Source organism: Oncorhynchus kisutch, linkage group LG4 (genome assembly GCF_002021735.2).
Source record: "Oncorhynchus kisutch isolate 150728-3 linkage group LG4, Okis_V2, whole genome shotgun sequence".
Taxonomy (NCBI): Eukaryota; Metazoa; Chordata; class Actinopteri; order Salmoniformes; family Salmonidae; genus Oncorhynchus; species Oncorhynchus kisutch.
The window spans coordinates 41,627,296-41,649,172 of NC_034177.2; the positions used below are offsets into that span (position 1 = coordinate 41,627,296).

Consider the following 21,877-nt stretch of genomic DNA (forward strand, 5'->3'; position numbering starts at 1 on the left):
CTATTCATGTTGGAAACAGTATCCAGGTTCTATGACTCAGGGCCAAGGCAGCTGTCAGAGAAAGTATCAGACTATTCTCTTAACGGCCAATAATGTTAATGACTACAGTGTGTGGAAAGACTAAGAGAGCGTACATTGTTGACTTTGTTGAAACTGTTACAAAGTTGTTGGTTTTTCCATAAACAAACTGGAACACCATGACATAGACTGACCAAGTGAATTCAGGTGAAAGCCATGATCCCTTATTGGTGTCACCTGTTAAATCCACTTCAATCAGTGTAGATGAAGGGGATGAGACGGGTTAAAGAAGGATTTTTAAGTCTTGAGACAATTGAGAGATGGATCTTCTATGTGTGCCATTCAGAGGGTGAATGGGCCAGAGAAAATATTGACGTTCATTTGAACGGGGTATGGTAGTAGGTAGTTGCCAGGCGCACCAGTTTAAGTGTGTCAAGAACTGCAATGCTGCTGGTTTTTCCACTCCCAACAAGAATGATCCACCACCCAAAGGACATCCAACCACCTTGACTCAACTCTCAACTGTGTTTGGACATAACCTTTTAGTGCCTGCGACATTCTGGCTTACTATCAGTTTACCAGAAGATCCAGTAAACGGGACTTCCTGATCCAAGTATAATTTCCTCTTCCCCTCTTCCAGTGCTGTGATCTGGGCTACCACGCCAGCCTGAACCGGGCCCTGAGGACCTACCTGTCAGCGGAGTACAACCTGGAGACTAGTCGTCACGAGGGCCTGGACATCATCGAGAACGCCGTGGACAGCCTGGACCCCCGCAGCGACCGCCAGCGCTTCATGGAGTTGTACCCCACTGCTTTCTGCCCGCCCATGAAGTTTGAGTTCCAGCCCCACATGGGCGACGAGGTGAGACACCGAGTTCATTTGTCATCTGCTCTTTCGATCATCCATTATTGTAGTGAAGGCTAGTGCTGTTTGTCAAAATGGTTGAAGACACCTCCATGTTTTTACTAGAATCAATATGTTCAGTCCTAAATGCTTCACAGTGTGGAATTGAATTAGAATTTGATTATGTCTCGTACTAAATGAGCCCTGGTTTTGGTGGCTTAATTGCATAACTTTACTGTGTCTAAGCCGGCAGAGCAGGTTTTTATAGGCCGAAGCCAATGATAAGCATGTCTCATTTCTCAGCCTTAAGTCGAGTACAATATGTTTTACTGAGGAGTCGTTGGCTCTGGCGTCCCTGATATCATGTTTGTTCACAAACTATTGTTCTGCGGCTGTCTGGATTCAGATCTGGGTCATTGGAAACCATTGTGGTTTGTGGTGTAGTTTAAACTGATTTACTTCTTAGGTTAAAGATTAAGTGAGCCATCTGTCCAACGGCGGTGATGAAGTCACTTCCTGTTCAGTGATGATGCATTTCCTCTTCCTGCACAGGTGTGTCAGATTGCGATGCAGCCCCCGGTGAATGGCGAGCTAATGCTGAGGTTCCAGCAGCTCCAGTCCCGCCTGGCCACTCTGAACATTGAGAACGAGGAGGTAAGAGGGAGTCCAGCTCTGACATACCGTGGTCCTATTTAGTCAGCCATGCAACAGAAGAAGTGATGCCATGGAAAATGCAAATGAGTGTTGATTATTGGACCAATTAGTCCTGAAGGTCATGTGGTCCTCCCTGTTTTAGTCCTTTAAAAAAAAAAAGTTTTACTTGGAGCTTAATGAACACAACTGTTTGGGTCCATTGTGGTCACATGTTGGGAAGGAAGTAAAATGCTGTGTGAAAAGTTACCTTCAGTCAGAAGTCAGCCAAGGAGAGTTGATGGCTTGAATAATTTAGATATCGAAGTTGGAATAATTACCGCACAACAAAAACCTCTCATGCCCTGCAGGCAGCCTTCAGTACCACACAGAGAAGTTTTCCCCTTGTCCCAATGGTGGGAAAGAAAATCCCTGTCTCTCTCACTCTCTCTCTCTCACACACACACACACACACACACACACACACACACACACACACACAGACACTATATATTCTATTTGAACACTCTGTGCCCCACCTCTCGGTTTTGACATTGGCGATCCATCCCTGGCTGTAACATTTTAATCAGACTGGCTGGCATGCCTGAGTGCTTGCTAAGTAAAAAGACAACTGGAAGGAAATGTCTGTCTGCTGCTGCGGTGTTAGGGAGTGCAATCACGTCCATCAGTCTGGCTTCTTGTGTCTCACGTTGTCTCCCGTCTGACCTGCTATCTCCTCTCGTCTCACATCAGTGCGCACAGCCTTCTCTCTTTGATATCACAAAGAAATAAGGACTTAGGAATGAATGCTTGTGAATGTGTCAGTCAGTTTCTGCTGCTTCAAGAGATTTCAGACTGGCTTGATTATACAACTACATGAAGTTGATAGATATGTGTTTTTGTCAGAGATGATGCATGATATCTCTGCAAGTTCTCAGTATCTTTTTTAACTTTTCTATTGTAGGGTCTAGTACTGTCTAAGTTATGAGAAGCTTAATCGCCTGCCAACCCTCAATTTCCTATCGTACACTGTCATTCTGCCTGTCCAGACCTATAGTGTTGTAGTACTGTATGTTTGTGGTTTGACTGGGGTATTTCATGCTGGGCTACAAGGCTCAGGCGATCACACTGGGTGTGTAATGTATTTCTGAACGGGGAGTTGTTGTTGACATCTAAGCCCAGCTGGTGCTTTCACACTGGCTGTATGCAGTCAGTGCAGGCAGCACCCCTCTGTGTGGGGGGGTCGTGAAAAGCCATGGTGCTGCATGACCTTGTCTGCCTGGATGAAACGGATGCCCCACACAGGTCAGGACGGGGAACCACTGCTCAAATGGCCTCTTTCTCTCTTCCACCAGATGGCCTCTTTCTTGGCATGGTGTGTAATTGAAAAGGCCTTTCCAGGGGCTGTCAAAACACTGAAGCAGAACTGTGCACACATTGGCTACTTCCGTCCTTGTTTTCTCAATTCATTTCCAAGCTCATTGGAGGAGGAGGTCTGAGTGAGGGACCTTGGATCCTCTCCTCCAATGCCCTTTGAAAGGAATTGAGGAAACAAGGACAGAGGAGGCAAGGATTTGACTGACTAAGATCTGTTCCAGACAGGAAGTGAAAAGCTGTTTTTTGTTTTCTGCTATCAATTGACATGCAGCTGTTTCCTCGACCCTTGACACCATGAGAGGGTGTAAGAAAACATGGATAAGATGATTTATTATCGTCAGAGATGGAAGACTCTGGGAGCTATTTGGTATGGGACGGCCCACTGTGGTCCTCTGGTCTGGGTGTATATATGCAAATATATTTGCAGAAATTCTGGAATATGTTATGCTGTGTTGGTTAAACCTCTACCCTTCTCAGAGGACAGAGTTTTTTGTTTATTACAATTCCTTCGCCATTCAATGTGGGTGTTTCTCAGAGCAAGCTATTAATCCAGTTATTTAAATTCCCTTTGCCTCTGAGATTTGGATGAAACACGGCTTTAGATAGATACAGACGGAGTCTCTTTCCTCCTTTCTCTCTCTCTCGCTAGATGTGTACCGAACTTAATGCATATTCTCCAGGCGTTTTGCACTAACCCTGGCAATCCAATACGGTCTCCTTTGTAGGGAGCCAGTGTTTGTTTTTCTACAGATAAACCTCAGGGTGGCACATCAAAGCCTAGGAGATGTGTGTTCAGTGTTGGCCAGCCGCAGCCCTGACTCACTGATCAGGAGATTAGCCTGCTCCTCACCACAGGCCCTGATGGATAGAAGTCCTGCTCCTCACAACAGGCCCTGATGGATAGAAGTCCTGCTCCTCACCACGGGCATTGGTGGATAGAAGTCCTGCTCCTCACCAAGGGGCCTTATGGATAGAAGTCCTGCTCCTCACCACGGGCCCTGATGGATAGAAGTCCTGCTCCTCACCACGGGCCCTGGTAGATAGAAGTCCTGCTCCTCACCACGGGCCCTGATGGATAGAAGTCCTGCTCCTCACCACGGGCCCTGGTGGATAGAAGTCCTGCTCCTCACCACGGGCCCTGGTGGATAGAAGTCCTGCTCCTCACCAGGCAAGTTTTATACTGGAGATGTGTTAGTTGTGAAGTCACTTGTCAGGCTTCCCATGGTCCTGCCCATGGTCCATTTGTAGCTCAGTTGGTAGAGCGTGGCAAGTGACTTCACAACTGACACATCTCCAGTATACTGGTAATGCCAGGGTAGTGGGTTCGATTCTCAGGACCACCCATACGTAAAATGTATGCTCTCATGATTGTATGTCACTTTGGATAAGTGTCTGCTAAATACATTATTATTAATTATTATTATATTCAACCCTGGAGTTCAGAAGCCAAATACACCTTGAAGACCCTAAATGCCAAATGTCAAGAAGGTCTGTAGTTCTAGAATCAAGGTGATAAGATATGTCTATATTCCATAAGGGACAAGTATCCCCCCCCAGCAGTCACAGGGATCACATCCAGGCCTCCTGCTCTAATCCTGCTGGGCCCCAATGGGCATATCCCAGTGAGCGCCTCTGTCTAAAAGACCGGCTGTAATTGAGCCTAGCAGTCAACACTGGTAACTAGTAGTCTGCTGAATAATACAGGGACTTTCAACAGCTTTTTAGCTGGGAGCGATTCTTTCGCATGCGTGGGTCCTCTCCATACTGTGACAGCTGGGCCCATTGGCCTCCACATGCCCACCCAGGAGAGGCTGGGGATAGATGGGGCTCGTCTCATACCCAGGAGTTTGTTAGGAAAGGTACTGTACTCCCGTGCCAAGGGCACGGAGGTGATGGAACCCATGGGCTGGTCCTAAACAGTGCAACTCTGGACCCGTATTCACAAAGTGTCTCTCGTAGTAGGAGTGCTAAGGAAGACGCAGGTCTTTTGGGTCCCATCAAAGCAGAATTTTGGTCAATCCTGTCACATGAAAGGAAGGGAATTTTAAACACCCTCATTCCACTCAATATCATCACTCCTCATTCCACTCAGTATCATCACTCCTCCTCATTCCACTCGGTATCATCACTCCTCCTCATTCCACTCGGTATCATCACTCCTCCTCATTCCACTCGGTATCATCACTCCTCCTCATTCCACTCGGTATCATCACTCCTCCTCATTCCACTCGGTATCATCACTCCTCCTCATTCCACTCGGTATCATCACTCCTCCTCATTCCACTCGGTATCATCACTCCTCCTCATTCCACTCGGTATCATCACTCCTCCTCATTCCACTCGGTATCACCACTCCTCCTCATTCTACCCGGTATCACCACTCCTCCTCATTCTACCCGGTATCACCACTCCTCCTCATTCCACCCGGTATCACCACTCCTCCTCATTCCACCCGGTATCACCACTCCTCCTCATTCCACCCGGTATCACCACTCCTCCTCATTCCACCCGGTATCACCACTCCTCCTCATTCCACCCGGTATCACCACTCCTCCTCATTCCACTCGGTATCATCACTCCTCCTCATTCCACTCGGTATCATCACTCCTCCTCATTCCACTCGGTATCATCACTCCTCCTCATTCCACTCGGTATCATCACTCCTCCTCATTCCACTCGGTATCATCACTCCTCCTCATTCCACTCGGTATCATCACTCCTCCTCATTCCACTCGGTATCATCACTCCTCCTCATTCCACTCGGTATCATCACTCCTCCTCATTCCACTCGGTATCATCACTCCTCCTCATTCCACTCGGTATCATCATCACTCCTCCTCATTCCACTCGGTATCACCACTCCTCCTCATTCTACCCGGTATCACCACTCCTCCTCATTCTACCCGGTATCACCACTCCTCCTCATTCTACCCGGTATCACCACTCCTCCTCATTCTACCCGGTATCACCACTCCTCCTCATTCTACCCGGTATCACCACTCCTCCTCATTCTACCCGGTATCACCACTCCTCCTCATTCTACCCGGTATCACCACTCTTCCTCATTCCACCCGGTATCACCACTCTTCCTCATTCCACCCGGTATCACCACTCCTCCTCATTCCACCCGGTATCACCACTCCTCCTCATTCCACTCGGTATCACCACTCCTCCTCATTCCACTCGGTATCACCACTCCTCCTCATTCCACTCGGTATCACCACTCCTCCTCATTCCACTCGGTATCACCACTCCTCCTCATTCCACTCGGTATCACCACTCATCTGAAACGTTCAAATGATCCAGTTCCCTTAGTAATTGAAGGTAGTACTATAATAGTGATAGCCTGAAAAGTTTGTTTGGTGATTTAGGACGTCTTTAATTTGAAACGTCTAAGTTATGAGAAGCTTAATCGCCTGCCAACCTTCAATTTCCCATCGTACACTGTCATTCTGCCTGTCCAGACCTATAGTGTTGTAGTTCTGTATGTTTGTGGTTTAACTGGGGTATTTCATGCTGGGCTACAAGGCTCAGGCGATCACACTGGGTGTGTAATGTATTTCTGAACAGGGAGTTGACACCTAAGCCCAGCTGTATGCAGTCAGTGCAGGCAGCACCCCTCTGTGTGGGGGGGTCGTGAAAAGCCATGGTGCTGCATGACCTTGTCTGCCTGGATGAAACTGATGCCCCACACAGGTCAGGACGGGGAACCACTGCTCTGTGTCCTGCCCACCAGATGGCCTCTTTCTTGGCATGTTGTGCCATTTCTGTTTTTTTGCTTAACATAGTGTCGAATGACAGTGGGACTTGGCATGCTTTCTCGGCATGGTGTGTCATTTTTGTTTCTTTGCTCCACATAGCGATGTATGACTAACTACAGCCGCTCTGTGTGTGTGTGTGTGTGTGTGTGTGTGTGTGTGTGTGTGTGTGTGTGCAGAATCAGTTGTGTGATCCGTTAAACGTAACACACAGATGAAAGGGGAGTTGAAAGAGAGCCTTGGGTTCATTCATACCACCCTTTTTTTCTCAGGTGGGTCAAAGTTTGAATGAGTCATGGGTCAGACAATTAGTAAGGCGAGCTATAATCTGGTCCTGTCTTTGTGTGTCGTAGTTACATGTGAAACCATGTAACGCCATGTAGTCATGGTTTTCATTGAGATTTCTCATTCAAGCACTCACATCTCGACTAGTTACTAGCTCGTCTATCAGAAGTACATGCCTTCTGACTTTGATGGTCACACGCCTTAACCTCCCTGTCAGAATTCTGTGTTGTATGCAGAGTGGCGTTTTCTGCTTCAGATGGTGGTTAGGCTGTTTCTGTTCTTTGCGAGTTGGCCTCGCTCTCTCTGACATTCTCACTCCTTTATCTCTCTCCTTATTTCTCTCTCTCGCTCTCCTTCTTTCGCACTCCTTTTTCTTTCCCCCTCTCGCTCTTCTTTCTCTCTCTGCATCTTTTCTGTGTCGATGACTCACGCTGACACATTCGACAGTCAATCTCAGGTTCTGGCAGGTATCTCTCTCTCTCATATGCTCTCTGAACCCTGTCATCAGGTGAACACATGCTCTCTGAAATCATGTGAGCCCTCGGCATGCAGCACCATCCTTTCCCCCGTCTATCTACCTCCTAACTCTCTTCTTAGTCTCTCTCGCTCTCGCTCTCTCGCTCTCTCGCTCTTTCAATCCTCCCCCCCAAATGTATCGCATCAGTGGAATGGGAGTGTTTTCAGGAGCCTAAATGTCTCTGAGTGAGACCTCTTTGAAGGTGGGAAGAGTTTGTTTGCCAATAACATGCATTTCATTAAAGCTTTAACACAATGCATATATCACCCCCTGGAAAGGAGTATCTTGTTGACTTAGTCACGGTTACCGTCAGTGTCTTGTGGAATCTTGCATTGTGTTGTCCTCCCTCTGTTGGAGGTGATGGGATATGCTTGGCCAAGCCCTGGTGTTTTATAAGCTCTTGGAAAAGCAATCGCTGACAAGTGAAGTGGCGGCTATGGAGATAAGAATGAAAAGCCTGGGACTGAGCACCATTCCTCTCTACCTACCTACCTTCCAGCTCTATTCTATCTGTCTGTAAATTGATTGCCCTGGTCTGGAGTCATGCTCAAGGACTGGTGCATTTGTCATGCGGCCTGAGGCTGGCAGAAAGCCATGAATTCCTCACATTAAGAGGGTGGTATAAGTTATTTGAATTGGTTTTTATTTGTATTTATTTAACCTTTATTTAACTAAGCAAGTCAGTTAAGAACAAATAATTTTTTACATTGAAGGCCGCCAATTGTGCGCTGCCCTATGGGACTCCCAATCACGGCCGGTTGTGATTCAGCCCTGGAATCGAAACAGTGTCTGTAGTGACGCCTCCAGCGCTGAGATGCAGTGTCTTAGACCGCTGCGCCACTCGGGAGCCCTGGTTACAATATGGTACCAACCATGCTGTACTCTGATAGCGCTCAGACTTGGCTACCGTTGGGTCGTGTTGGTAGGCTTAACACAGTTAAATAGATATATATTGATTGACTGCGTTGACGCAACACTAAGTCTCTCGAGCACTCCATAACTTCTGCAACTCACTCATCTACCCTCCCAGCCAGTGCCTGTAGTTTAGGGGTCATAACCTCGGTCTCCTGGATCTTGGGTCAGTGGTCGTTACTCGAGGGAAAGCAACCTACAGTTGAATGTGTGTTTACACCTGTGGCAAAGTTGTGGTCCTCTCTTGTGTTCTGTTCAGATCAAGAAGACGTCAGAGGCCACCCTGACCACCATACAGGATATGGTGACCATCGAAGACTATGACGTGTCCGAGTGTTTCCACCACAGCCGCTCCACCGAGTCGGTCAAGTCCACCGTGTCGGAGACCTACCTCAGCAAGCCCAGCATCGCCAAGCGGAGGGCCAACCAGCAGGAGACGGAGCAGTTCTACTTCATGGTGAGTCGAGTGCCCGCTAATGGTAACCTCTGGGTTATGACTGGAGAGAACTGGTCAGGGTCATATTCATTGAACACAGTAGCAAAAATATTTTCAGTAAGTTTTGTGCTGACTTTGAATTCAGACTGACAGTCGCGAAAGAAATTGCTGCTGTTGATCGATTGGCTGGAAAATATGAATACATGTGGACAACGTTGGATCGTTGTGATCCGCGGTGTCGTGATAGTAGTTGTAATGTATCTTACTAATAGAGCATGTGACAAAAATATGTGCTCACTGTACTGTTTTTCTAGTAAAATGCTGATTTATATAATGTATTCCCTCTCTGGGCAATGTAACTCTGACACCAAGCTCTCCAAAAGTATCTCTTCCTTAGTGAGCGACTAGGCTATTCTCTGTTATTGTGTCCTCCTGGCGGTCTAAAGATGGACATGGTGCGATAAAACTTTTTATTAAATTTTTTTAAACCTCCCATTGTCGTTGTGTCCTTTGCCCTTGGCTGCCTTATCAGAGATTGGTGTCTTAAGGGCAGGCAACGCTCACTTGGCTCATCAGCCCTAGTAATTACTCTGAATTCTCCACAGAAATTCCGGGAGTTTCTGGAGGGCAGCAATCTCATCTCCAAACTGCAGGCCAAGCACGACCTGCTGAAGAGGACTCTGGGAGAAGGTAAGGGGTCAGAGACCCCAGTGTCATGGCCTACTTCATGTCTGTCTGTCTGTCTCCCCTCTGTCTGTCTGTCTCCCCTCGGTCGGTCATTCCACCATCAAGACAGGAGGAAAATGACTGGGCTTGGTTTGGCTCAGTTAACTAAGCAGGTTTCCATATGTATTAAACAGTACACTGACTCAAAGTTTTGGCTATTGTCTGTTTTCAGTGGGCTGGGGTTTGTAAAGGACCTCCTGGCTAAGTGAAAGAGAAAGATTGCATGCACTTTCTGAACGAAATGCTGTGCTTTAGAACTCAGCTAGTTAAAAACATACTTGGTTGATTCTAAAATGGTCCATTTCAATCTCCTCTGGACGTGGTAACATTTCCCTTGTGCTACTTTCTCCATCGGGTCTCACGACTGAGAAATAATCTCACCATTAGCGAGCCAAGTCAGAGCTAAAGGCACTGCTGCTGTATTATCCCTCTTAGAGATTGATTAGCGGTTAGCTTAATGGCCCGGCAGCATTAGCGCATATTACTGTTATGTCTGGGGTCCCTGTGTTCTACATCGGTGGTATATCTCCTCAAGGCCTTTGACTAAGCTTCTGTCAACACTGAGCTGCTCCTCCTGATCCTGATCGCAACAATAAAGGCTGCTCCCAGGGTGGCCTCAATCGGTCGGTCTTTGTCAATCTGTTGACTGTACAGGGAGTTGAGATGGAGAATTGGGATCCCTTGGCTCGTCCCTATGACGAGCCAAGGGATCCTGCCTTCTACAAAGCTTTCAATTGTGTGAGTGTGTGTGTTACTGTGTGTGAGTCGTCATGTGTCTATCTTTTATTTGTATTAATTTTAACCACCCCCTCCCCTGGTTGGAGGACCTGGTGGAAAACATAAACATTCAATATACATACATATAGCCTCTTCCTATTTTTACTGGACTCCCAAGTGCATCGGCAAATCCCGCTTTTGGCCAGCAGCATACAGGGTTGGTCCTGGTCAGTCCCTGGATGGGAGACCAGATACTGCTGGAAGTGGTGTTGGAGGGCCAATAGGAGGCACTATTTCCTCTGGTCTAAAAAATATCCCAATGCCCCATGGCAGTGATTGGGGACACTGCCCTGTGTAGGATGCCGTCTTTCAGATGGGACGTTAAACGGATGTCCCGACTCTCTGCGGTCATTAGGTGTTAGGTGTTAACCCCGGTGTCCTGGCTAAATTCCCAATCTGACCCTCAAACCAAGTCAACCCAAGTCTCATCTCACGTCCCCCCTCTAATCGCTCTCTCTTCCCCTTTTTCTCCCCTCGGTCTCCACAGGTCACAGAGGGGACTATATGACCACAAGGTAAGACACTACCACTATCTCATATACAAACCTCTTAGTTTTTACTAAGACCCTTTATAAGACCGAGTTGTCCACATTCAGTTCTTTAAAAACCTTCCCCAAAAGTCATTGTACTTTCCATTGCGAACATTATCATCCTAGAGTCAAATTTCCAATAACGTCTAGACACATTTACACTGGTTTGTAAAGAAAATAAGAGTTAGGCATCTGAAAAGTTTCTCCCTTAGCACTATGTGCACAGTGAAGTAATTCCTACTGTATCCTAACTCCTGACCTTGGAGAGATAGACAGCAGAGCAGAGAGAGCAGATGTTACTGCTCTGGACTCCCCTTGGATTTAATTTGCCATATGCCTAGCATGGCATGGAAATGATTCTGAATTCCCCCCCCCCCCCCCCTTGAATTTTCTCAGATAGCAAAGCAATGTTCTTTCACAGGGGGAGAGAGAGGGAGAAACACTGTCATTTGCATGCAAATGCACTGTGTGTTAGTATCTAGATCAAAGTCCCTTTGGAGGGATTATTTGTGACTCACCACCTGGAATCAGTCCTAAATTTGAAATGGTGTTTTTACATTGGATAAAAGTAGAGACTCAGAGCTAGAAAATGGTATATCACCACAGTTAAGGAACAATGGGAATGTAATTCTGCTTTGAAAGTTGATAAACTTGTAACCCCATTTTTGAGAAAATGGCCCCTGAATGTTTTGGTACACCGACTGGAGAGCTCTTCTTTGTCAACACCCATTCAGCATTGTTCACACCCTTTAAAGCCTTAGCCCCACCCATCTCTTTAAGGGTTCACATGTGAGGCCATTTGCTAAACAGTGAGTACGGGAGTGTAGTAAATAACCAAAGATTTTCAAGACTAAACGTGGTGAAAGTTGAAGCAAAAAGTAGTAGTAAAAATTCACTATCTAGTCCTTGCCCTGTATCCTAATCTGATTTTGGTACAGGTCATGTTGTTCTTCGCATTACCGTCTCAGGTAAACAAACTATATAAAATGTTTATTTATCACATGTACAGGATACAGAAGGTGTAAACAGTACAGTGAAATGGTTACTTGCATAGTGGAGTCTTTGGTTTAGACATCTAGCTAGCTAAACAATGAGCCATAATCCCAACTCTAATGCCACGTTGTATGTACACATACTTAGAAGCTCATGTTATAGACAGAAATATGCTACATGGCAGACCAATCCGAATTCATCTCTCAGTATGTCCAGCCCATCCATTATCTCAGCCAATCATGGCTAGTGGGAAGGTTCCTAAATGTTTCCGTGGCTAAACCAACTAGGCTCGTAATTTAACCATTGTATTCGTATTTACAGATTGCATACAAGTTTGTTATTAAGGCACATGAAAGTTCACATGTTCCATTTCTGCCCAAAATGCATTTTGATAATTTAAAAAAGAAAACGTTGAAATGTCTCGCCTGTGAAGTAGTGACGTGAAACGGATCACATTTAAGGTTATGGGTGATTCTGTGAATAATGAAACTTTTCTCTCCACTTTAAGCAGTCTGATATATTGATTGTTTTGACACTTTGTATGTGGAGTAAAATGGTTTACTCCACATACAAACGTATAATTACGAATAACAACTTAGACATATAAACAATGACTACATCTCATCTGCCCAGACCCACATGCTCACACCCCCATCCCTAGTGCCTGTATTGTTGTTTGTAACCTGGCCTTAAATTGTACCAATTTGTTTTTCTCAGTTGCCCATGCTATTTCAATAATAAATCATTTGATTTTTCCATTGTTTTAATGATGGCAGATTGACTTCCAACTTTTTAGTATACAATTTTTCAAGATGAGTGATGAGAAGAGAATCGTCCAGCCCATTGTGTATCTCACTACACCCCCATATGCCATGTCTTGAAATATGCAGACAGACGGATTAAAACAAAGTTTACATTGTAATACTTTTGACAGCAAACTTTCTAGGTCCGCCCACAACTTCTGGACTTCACAGCATTCCCAGAGAGCATGGACTGAGTCATTCGTTTTACACTTGAGACATGACTCTGCCGTTGTGCTGTAGAACTTGTCCATTTTGTCTCTTGTATAATAAATTCTCTATATTACTTCAGACTGGATTAAGCGTACATTTTAGTTAACTGTCATTTCGTTAGTTATGCTCCATGAGCATTTTTCTCGTTGCCTATTCCAGTGGAAACTATGACAATGACAGTAGTTAATATCAGCGTGGGTAGAGGAGCAACGGGGGATGACTAGAGGGACAACCCCGCTGGTAACAGTCGTGAGATTACTGAACTAACTCACGAGACAACCACCCCCCGCCCAGGGTGCCACACACACCCTCACCCACCGGGACATGTCGTGAGGTGGATGCTACCGCACGGCGCCCCCTCACACTCCACCCAGCAGGTCCGTTATTTTCATGACCTTTTGATGTTTGGTGGAAAGGAAAAGGAAGGATATCAAACCCTCTAACTATAGGAGTTGGTGACCGCTCAATGAGACTAGTGGGGATATCAGATCGGGGCCCAGCATCATTTCACGACGAACACTCGGAAACTCTCAGAACAGGCTTGACCCCATAAGCGACAACACAACAAGTCACTTTTTTGCCATAGTTTAGAAAATGCGTGTTTACTTTGTCTAAGCATCTGGACTCTCAATGTCAGAATGTTTTACCAAACTATCTACACTGTATGTTCATGGTGGACGATTTCTCTAGCTTCTGTAACAGCGTCTCCATCTTCTAGGCCTCCCAATGTGCCGCCAAAACCTCACGGTGGCACGAATAGGAGGGCTAGGCCCCGCTCGGTCTTTAACGTCAAGTTGTTTAATGGCAATCTGGAGTCCTTTATCAAGGTACTGGTCAAGTCCGGCCTCGGACCGCGACCGACCGTCTCTCCGACCGTTACCATAATGATGATCGTAACTCAACCACTCTCGCTTGGCCTTTTTCCTGGGGTTTGATCATTACGCCGACTACAACTCTGTGGTTCTATTTTTTTCTGGGTTTTCTCTGCAGCTGTGTAGTCTCAAACGCTGGGGAAGCACAGAGACAGCATTGGTACTGACAGGGTGAATCCAGGGGAGGTGAAATAATGGCAGAGCAGAGGGCACGCGAGCACAGAGTGGGGGGGGGGTGAAGGAGGAGAGGATTGAGGGGCAATGTTTGTCTCCATCTTTCCTCCGGAGTCCATGCTGTCAGCTATGGCATTGGTATTTCTCCCTCTGTCTTTCTCTCTCTCTCTCCTCTGGCTGGTATAAAAGCAGCCATTGTCAGCAGGATATATGCGACAGCCAGGGGCCAGAGTAAGGGATTCACCACCTCATAGTGCCCTGCTGTCCTCCCTGTTTCTTCCCCCGCGTTTGATAGCCACTCTGTACTCAGTGTGTGGGGGGTGAGGGCTGGGCTCGGCTGTGGTACTGTAGGTGGCTGCTGTGGTGATTTAATCTGGGTTTCGCCTCTCTCTCCTCCTGCTCTCTCTGCTTCCTTTTATTCTTCCTTGTAGCCGTGGACGACGGAACTCGCACGCCAGACACCAGGTAGAGTGGAGAACCTGGAGTCTAAAGGGACCGATCCCTACTGCTGCCTGTCTGTCTATACTGACTTCCCTTCTGTCTGTTTGTCTCTTTTTCTGCCCTGCCCCTAACACCACTGCCACTTCCTGTCTGTGAAAACCTTGGTGTGTGTTGATGTGCAATACTAACTCCCTGGAGGTTTGCTCTGAAAGACTGAACTGCCCACATCTATAGATGTCATTTCATTTGATTTCCTAATTCCTATATCCATGGTTGAGCTGGATACTGAAGTATAACTTGGCCCGTACCCAATAAATTCCACATCTACCCCGTTCTTACAATTTGGCTCAGATTACATTGTACAATTATTAGAATACCCAACAATTATTTTAAACCTTCCAACATCTACATTGATAGTATATGTTGGGAGAAATCCAATACCCATCTGGCTTAGTGTTCACATCACATGTGATTGTATTACATCAGCATGCACTATAGTGGCCCAGGCCCTGCCCATCTCCGCTACAGAGCGTTGGTAGCCGGTGATTCCTGGAATCCTGTCATGATTTCTGTGTTTGGGGCCATGTGTATATTCCCTGAGGTGAAAACAGAGCCAAAACATTATTAGAAGATTGTAAGAGTTCTCTGCCTTAGCAGAGAGATGGCAGCTGGTACTTCTGCAAAGTGTAAGCTACTCTCTGAGGGAGAGAGGAATGTGTTTTCTTTAATGCAGCGTTCCCCAATGGTCAGCCCGTGCCCGGTGCGTTTGTATGGCCCCTTAAGTTTTCTGAGCAAACACAAATAATACAGAACCAGTCAAAAGTTTGGACACACCTACACATTCCAGGGTGTTTCTTTATTTTTACTATTTTCTACCATGTAGAATAATAGTAAAGATATAAACTATGAAATAACACATTCATTTCAATTAACAGGTGTGTCTTAAGTTAATTTGTGGAATTTCTTTCCTCAATGTGTTTTAGCCAATCAGTTGTGTTGTGACAAGGCAGTGGGTGGTATACAGAATATAGCCCTATTTGGTAAAATACCAAGTCCATATTATGGAAATAACAGCTCAACTAAGCAAAGAGAAACGACAATCCATCATTAATTTAAGACATGAGGGTAAGTCAATCCGGGAAATTTCATGACCTTTGAAAGTTTCTTCAAGTGCAGTCGCAAAAACCATCAAGCGCTATGATGAAACTGGCTCTCATGAGGACCACCACAGGAAAGGAAGACCCAGAGTTACCTCTGCTGCAGAGGATGAGTTCATTAGAGTTAACTGCGCCTCAGATTGCAGCCCAAATAAATGCTTCACAGAGTTCAAGTAGACACATCTCAACATCAACTGCGTGAATCAGGCCTTCATGGTCGAATTGCTGCAAAGAAACACTACTAAAGGACGAAGAAGACAATTTCAATGAACTCTAGACCAATGGAAATCTGTCCTTTTTGGTCTGATGAGTCCAAATGTGAGATTTTTGGTTCCAACCGTCGCGTTTTTGTGAGGCGCAGAGTAGGTGAACGGATGATCTCCGCATGTGTGGTTCCCACCGTGAAGCATGGAGGAGGTGTGATGGTGTTTTGCTGGTGACACTGTGATTTATTTAGAATTCAGGGCACACTTAACCAGCATGGCTACCACAGCCTTCTGCAGCAATATGCCATCCCATCTGGTTTGTGCTTAGTGGAACTATCATTTGTTTTTCAACAGGACAATGACCCACCACACCTCCAGGCTGTGTAAGGGCTATTTGACCAATACGGAGAGTGGTGGAGTGCTGCATCAGATGACCTGGCCTCCACATTCACCCGACCTCAACCCAATTGAGATGGTTTGGGATGAGTTGGACTGCAGAGTGAAGGAAAAGCAGCCAACAAATGCTCAGCATATGTGGGAACTCCTTCAAGACTGTTGGAAAAGTATTCCTCATGAAGCTGGTTGTGAGACAATGCCGAGAGTGTGCAAGGTTGTCATCAAAGGGTGGCTACTTTGAAGAATCTCAAATATGAAATATATTTTGATTTGGTTAACACTTTTTTGGTTACTACATGATTCCATGTGTTATTTCATAGTTTTGATGTCTTCACTATTATTCTACAATGTAGAAAAAAGTAAAAAATAAAGAAAAGCCCTTGAATGTGTAGGTGTGTGTGCCTGTGTGTGTGTGTGCCTGTGTGTAAGTGTGTAAACTCAACATGTGAAGTGTTGGTCCCATGATTTCATGAGCTGAAATAAAACATCCCAGATATTTTCCAAATTCACAATTAGCTTATTTCTCTCAAATGTTGTGCACAAAAGTGTTTACATCCCTGTTAGTGAGCATTTCTCCTTTGCCATGATATGCCACACCTGTCAGGTGGATGGATTATCAGATTAAACAGCATGATCATTACACAGGTGCACTTTGTGCTGCAGACAATAAACGCCCACTCTAAAATGTGTAGTTTTGTCACACAACGCCACAGATGTCTCAAGTTTTGAGGGAGCGTGCAATTGGCAGCCACCTCCAACGTCGTTTTAGAGAATTTGGCAGTACATCAAACTGGCCTAACAACCACGCCAGCCCAGGACCTCCACATCTGAGTTCTTCACCTGCGGGCTCGCCTGAGACCAGCCACCCGGGCAGTTTCATATTTTAGAGTGGCGTTTTATTGTCCGCAGCACAAGGTGCAGCTATATAATGGTAATTCTGTTTAATGAGCCTCTTATATATGGATTATGTTGGCAAAGGAGAAATTCTGACTAACAGGGATGTTCACATATTAGTGCAGTTTTTGTTGAGGAATGAGCTTTTTGTGCGTATGGAAAATGTCTCTTTTATTTCAGCTCATGAAACATGGGACCAACGCTTTACATGTTGTGTTTTATATTTTTGTAAAATCACCAGGAAATTAGCTTAATTAAATCAGGTTATTTTAATTTAGAAAATCTGTTCCCAACTATTCCCACGCATAAAGACTCATCCCAATGTAAACAAGGGTTGAAATGATTGTGTTTTTGTCAAATACTCAATCTGTTTGGGAATCTTGAGGTGAGTTTGCACTGTACAAATGATTTATAACAATGTTCAAGTCCCCCGACCATCCGGTCAGGGAAAAATCTGTCCCCGGATGAATGTAATTGGGGACCCCTGCTGTAAAGGGACAGCTCCTCCTCTTCCCCTTTTCTCACTCTCCACTCCATAGGAGTGTGTTAGTAGCACCGTTACATAACCTCCCATCACTTATCACTCCCAAGTGTGCTCTCGAGTGGTGACGTAAAACATTAACATGATAAAGAGGCCATTCCTTTTGCACCTCTGGAGCCCCGTAGAGTTGTATTGGGTAAGAGGAACACTTGCACAGGCTTGTCGTTGTGGTCAGTGAGTCACCACTGTAGAGTTAGTGATCTATTAAACTCATGGAGATGTTGTTGAGGGGAGTGAATGGTTCTACAGCTGCAAAACTCCAGTCCGTCTCTGTAAACTTTCAATATGATCATTAGTAACACTACTGTAGTCCCTCTCATGCCTATGACAGACGGTATAATGTCTTATATAGTTGTTATAAAGGCTTTATAAATGCATACATAAGTGGGGCTTCAGTAAAATGTTACCGATCATTATCAGTCTAATGGTGGACATGCATGTAGATATAAATGTGTGTGTAAAGTCTATATAATATGTTGCGCCGGAGGTCAGGATGATCCATCTATCACTAATGACATGCCATTCCTCTTGTTGTCAAGGACTCTGGACAAGCTATCCCCCGCGTGGTCGAGAGCTGTATTCGATTCATCAATCTGTATGGTGAGTTGATCATCCGTGATTTACTAATATTTCGCAATGCAACAGCTATGGTTTTCTTTCAATTTCACACCTCTTGCAGGCCAACCAAGTGTAACAGTCAAATTGCTATTTGGTGCAGATTTTTCTCTTTTTAAAAGTGTGAATTGTGTTACACCTGTTCAATGTTTGACCTGTTCAATGTTTGACCTGTTCAATGTTTGACCTGTTCAATGTTTGACCTTTCCAAGTTTGGTCAAATGTAACATTCCGTCAATTTCAGTGTTCATTGTTTGCGTGTGTCCGTTCTTCCCGTGTTAGAATCCGTTTCATTTTAGTCCGTCATGGGAAAGACTACGCAGATACCATCTTGCTTACTGCAACCATCCACACAGGCAATGGGATGCAACCGTAGAGATGTAGAGCGATCGCAACATTGTATCTGTCCCTTTAATTGGCGTCTGTGAGCACACAGGAAGCGCCATTGAGGCCATCTCCATTTTGAAGTAGTCAATTTCCTTCTACTATTCCTTCTACTACTTCAATGAGTTGGTAAACAAACTGAAAGGGTGTGATCCCTCCTGATGACCTGGATGGAATTATGTGATCCTTCCTTAACCCATAGGAAGTCCCACCCAGTTGACTACTTCAAAATGGTTGAAAGTCCTCAATGGTGCTGCCCATGCTAAAACAGGCTTTTGGGCACCTGAGTTCTCTATACATCTCTTAACGATGCAACACACACACACACACTTCCTTCACACACGCTGTCAAATAGGTTAGTTAGGCTATTACTGTAAGCCACGTTAATAAAACTCCTACAGAACATGTCGGCTTAATCCTTTGACGCTAATGACCTCTTTCCATGTTTTGCGGACACCGGCGACGTCTTACAATACTGGGGCGGCCGTCTTGTGACGGGGAAGACATCGGCTAATTAAGCTCTGCGCTAACCTCTGACCTATCTCCTTATTAAATCCCGGCTGGAGGACACTTTAGTGAGACTTGATTGCGGTCTCTCTCGCTCCTGAATTATCTTTAATTGGAAAAGTGAAGGGTGGAGGAACGGGATGTGGCCTTTTAGTTGGGATTTAAACTGGCTTTTTGCACTGGTGTTTTTTTTGTAATGGCTGCCTGTCATCATGAACTAAGTGTGTGTGTGTCTCTCTCGCTCTCTCGCTCTGTTCTTTGTTCTCTTCAGGCCTTCAACATCAAGGGATATTCCGTGTGTCCGGGTCTCAGATGGAAATCAATGACATAAAGAACTCATTCGAGAGAGGTGGGATGTTATTAACATGTTACAGTCAATTGACACTTCACACATTTGAAATGAATGGATATGAGTGGACTTTAATTGATTATATAATACTTTTCAGCTACAGACTTTGACTTGGTCTAGTTGCCACTTCATTTACTATTTTAAAATCATTTGTTTACACTGGTAGGAACTTATCAAATGTATTTATAAAGCCCTTCTTACATCAGCAGATGTCACAACGTGCTTATACAGAAACCCAACCTAAAACCCCCAAACAGCAAGCAATGCAGGTGTAGAAGCACGGTGGCCAGTCCTCTTCTGGCTGTGCTGGGTGGAGATTATAAGAGTACATGGCCATTATTAAAGCCAAATCTTTCTTCAAGCTGTTCAAACATTCATAGATGACCAGCAGGGTCAAATAATAATCAGTGTTTGTAGATCAGTACCTCAGGAGTAAATGTCAGTTGGGTTTTCATAGCTGACCATTCAGAGGTTGAGACAGCAGGCGCAGTAAAGAGAGCGAGTGACAAGGGAGGGAGAGAGCTGAGAACAGCAGGTCTGGGACAAGGTTGCATGTTAGCCGCAGGCAGAACAGTTGAAAATGGAGCAGCAGCACGACCAGGTGGACTGGGGACAGCAAAGGAGTCATCAGGCCAGGTAGTCCTGAGGCATTGCCAGTGTGTAAGTTTAACTTCCTTCTAGTGAGGGGAAATCACATCATTGCCTGCATACAACATATCCCTCACATACACTTATCGGTCTCCCAGGTAACGACCCGTTGACAGATGACGAGAACAACCACGACATCAATTCAGTGGCCGGTGTTCTCAAACTCTACTTCCGGGGCCTGGAGAAGTCCCTCCTGCCCAAGGAAAGATTTAACGACCTCCTCTCCTGTATCAGTAAGTAGCTTTTTAAAAAAATTCTCCCCAATTTCGTGGTAGCTACTATCTTGTCTCATCGCTACAACTCCTGTACGGACTCGGGAGAGACGAAGGTTGAAAGTCATGCGTCCTCCGATACACAACCCAATCAAGCCGCACTGCTTCTTAACACAGCGCGCATCCAACCCGGAAGCCAGCCGCACCAATGTGTCGGAGGAAACACTGTGCACCTGGCAACCTTGGTTAGCACGCACTGCGCCCGACCCGACACAGGAGTCGCTGGTGCGCGATGAGACAAGGATATCCCTACCGGCCAAACCCTCCCTAACCCGGACGACGCTATGCCAATTGTGCGTCGCCCCACGGACCTCCCGGTCGCGGCTGGTTACGTCAGATCCTGGGCGTGAATCCAGAGTCTCTGGTGGCACAGCTGGCGCTGCAGTACAGCGCCCTTAACCACTGCGCCACCCGGGAGGCCCATCAGCTTTAGTTACCAATCGTCTACACACAGCTGGGTGTGCTTCAGTATAATACACACTCAAACGGAGAACCACACACACACACACACACACATTATGGGCATACATATGATGTTCAACATAGTGTGTTGATATTCAATGGGAGTGCATTGAGACTCGTTGTGTGTCAGCCAGACCAAGGGGTGTTCTATGAGCCATGTAGGTCCTAAGTGGCCTTGTTCATGGCATTGATGGGACGTGTAGCAGATGACACGGAGTCATTAGTTAGACTGTATTCACATGCTCTTTGCAGGCCAACTCGTAATGTCCCACTTTGGGGAAATCATCACAAACAGCCTTGGGACTTGACATTATAGTTACTTGCTCGTCTGGGCTGTTTTCGTCAATAGCATGCTGCTGTGTTACCCTGTCTTTGTGCCTGGGTGTGAATAGTACCACTTTGTGTCCTTCGGTGTCCTCCGCTGACTAGAGCATTCATGGGATGAGCTGGGACACGAAGCTCACCGTACAGCCTGGTGTTGGGTGATGAAATGTAGAAAGGCAGAAGTACAGTAGTGTTTACACCAAACCAAACAGTGGTGACTTTGCTACTCTCACACAGACGGACATATTGTTCTCTTACCGTAACAGCGGTGTGACACGGTCTGACGTAGTTCAGTCAGGCCTCTGTGGGATTCGCTCTGACCTTATAAGATGTCATGCGAGGGCTTTGAGGGTGGACTAGTGGAGTAGCCACTGTTGTTCAAGAACAATAAACTGGCTAGTGTGAGTCACGTACTGTACTCGACATGTGCTATAATGCCTTTGGTGGGGAGTGTGTGTGTGTGTGTGTGTGTGTGTGAGCGAGATATGGCATTGGCTTACACTTGTGAGGGATGGGGATTCCCTGTTGTTTACATTCTCTAAGGTCTAACATACCAGCGCTTGGAGAGTGGGCCTCATGCCCAGCCAGCAGTCTCCATATGAATCAAACCCTGTCTCCAGCACAGTGTCAAGATTGGACAAACACACGTGTCTGTACAGGAGGTTGTATAGTTGCACGTTTCTGCCTTGTCTGTCTACTGCCTTCCACAGCGAGTGAGGTGGGGTGATCGTGAGGAAAGAGCGGGGGGGGGGGACTGTTCTTTAAATAGCATCCTTCTGAAGTGTTCAGGAACCATGCAGAAGAGAACTCACGTAAGAT

General features: G+C 45.8%; 1 protein-coding gene across 2 annotated transcripts in view; it reads left to right on the forward strand.

Moving 5' to 3' along the window:
• Nucleotides 1-21,877, forward strand: part of LOC109889539 (SLIT-ROBO Rho GTPase-activating protein 1) — a 158,798-nt gene that overhangs the window by 100,312 nt on the left and 36,609 nt on the right. The window contains exons 7-15 of one of the 2 annotated variants that reach the window (XM_020481031.2): nt 659-880; nt 1,415-1,516; nt 8,601-8,798; nt 9,383-9,467; nt 10,768-10,795; nt 13,535-13,643; nt 18,037-18,097; nt 19,275-19,352; nt 20,099-20,233. In XM_020481031.2, the coding sequence (XP_020336620.2) occupies nt 659-880; nt 1,415-1,516; nt 8,601-8,798; nt 9,383-9,467; nt 10,768-10,795; nt 13,535-13,643; nt 18,037-18,097; nt 19,275-19,352; nt 20,099-20,233 (1,018 nt within the window). Of the gene's footprint in view, nt 1-658; nt 881-1,414; nt 1,517-8,600; nt 8,799-9,382; nt 9,468-10,767; nt 10,796-13,534; nt 13,644-14,293; nt 14,328-18,036; nt 18,098-19,274; nt 19,353-20,098; nt 20,234-21,877 lie in introns of both variants that reach the window. The other variant, XM_031822956.1, reaches the window with a different exon arrangement.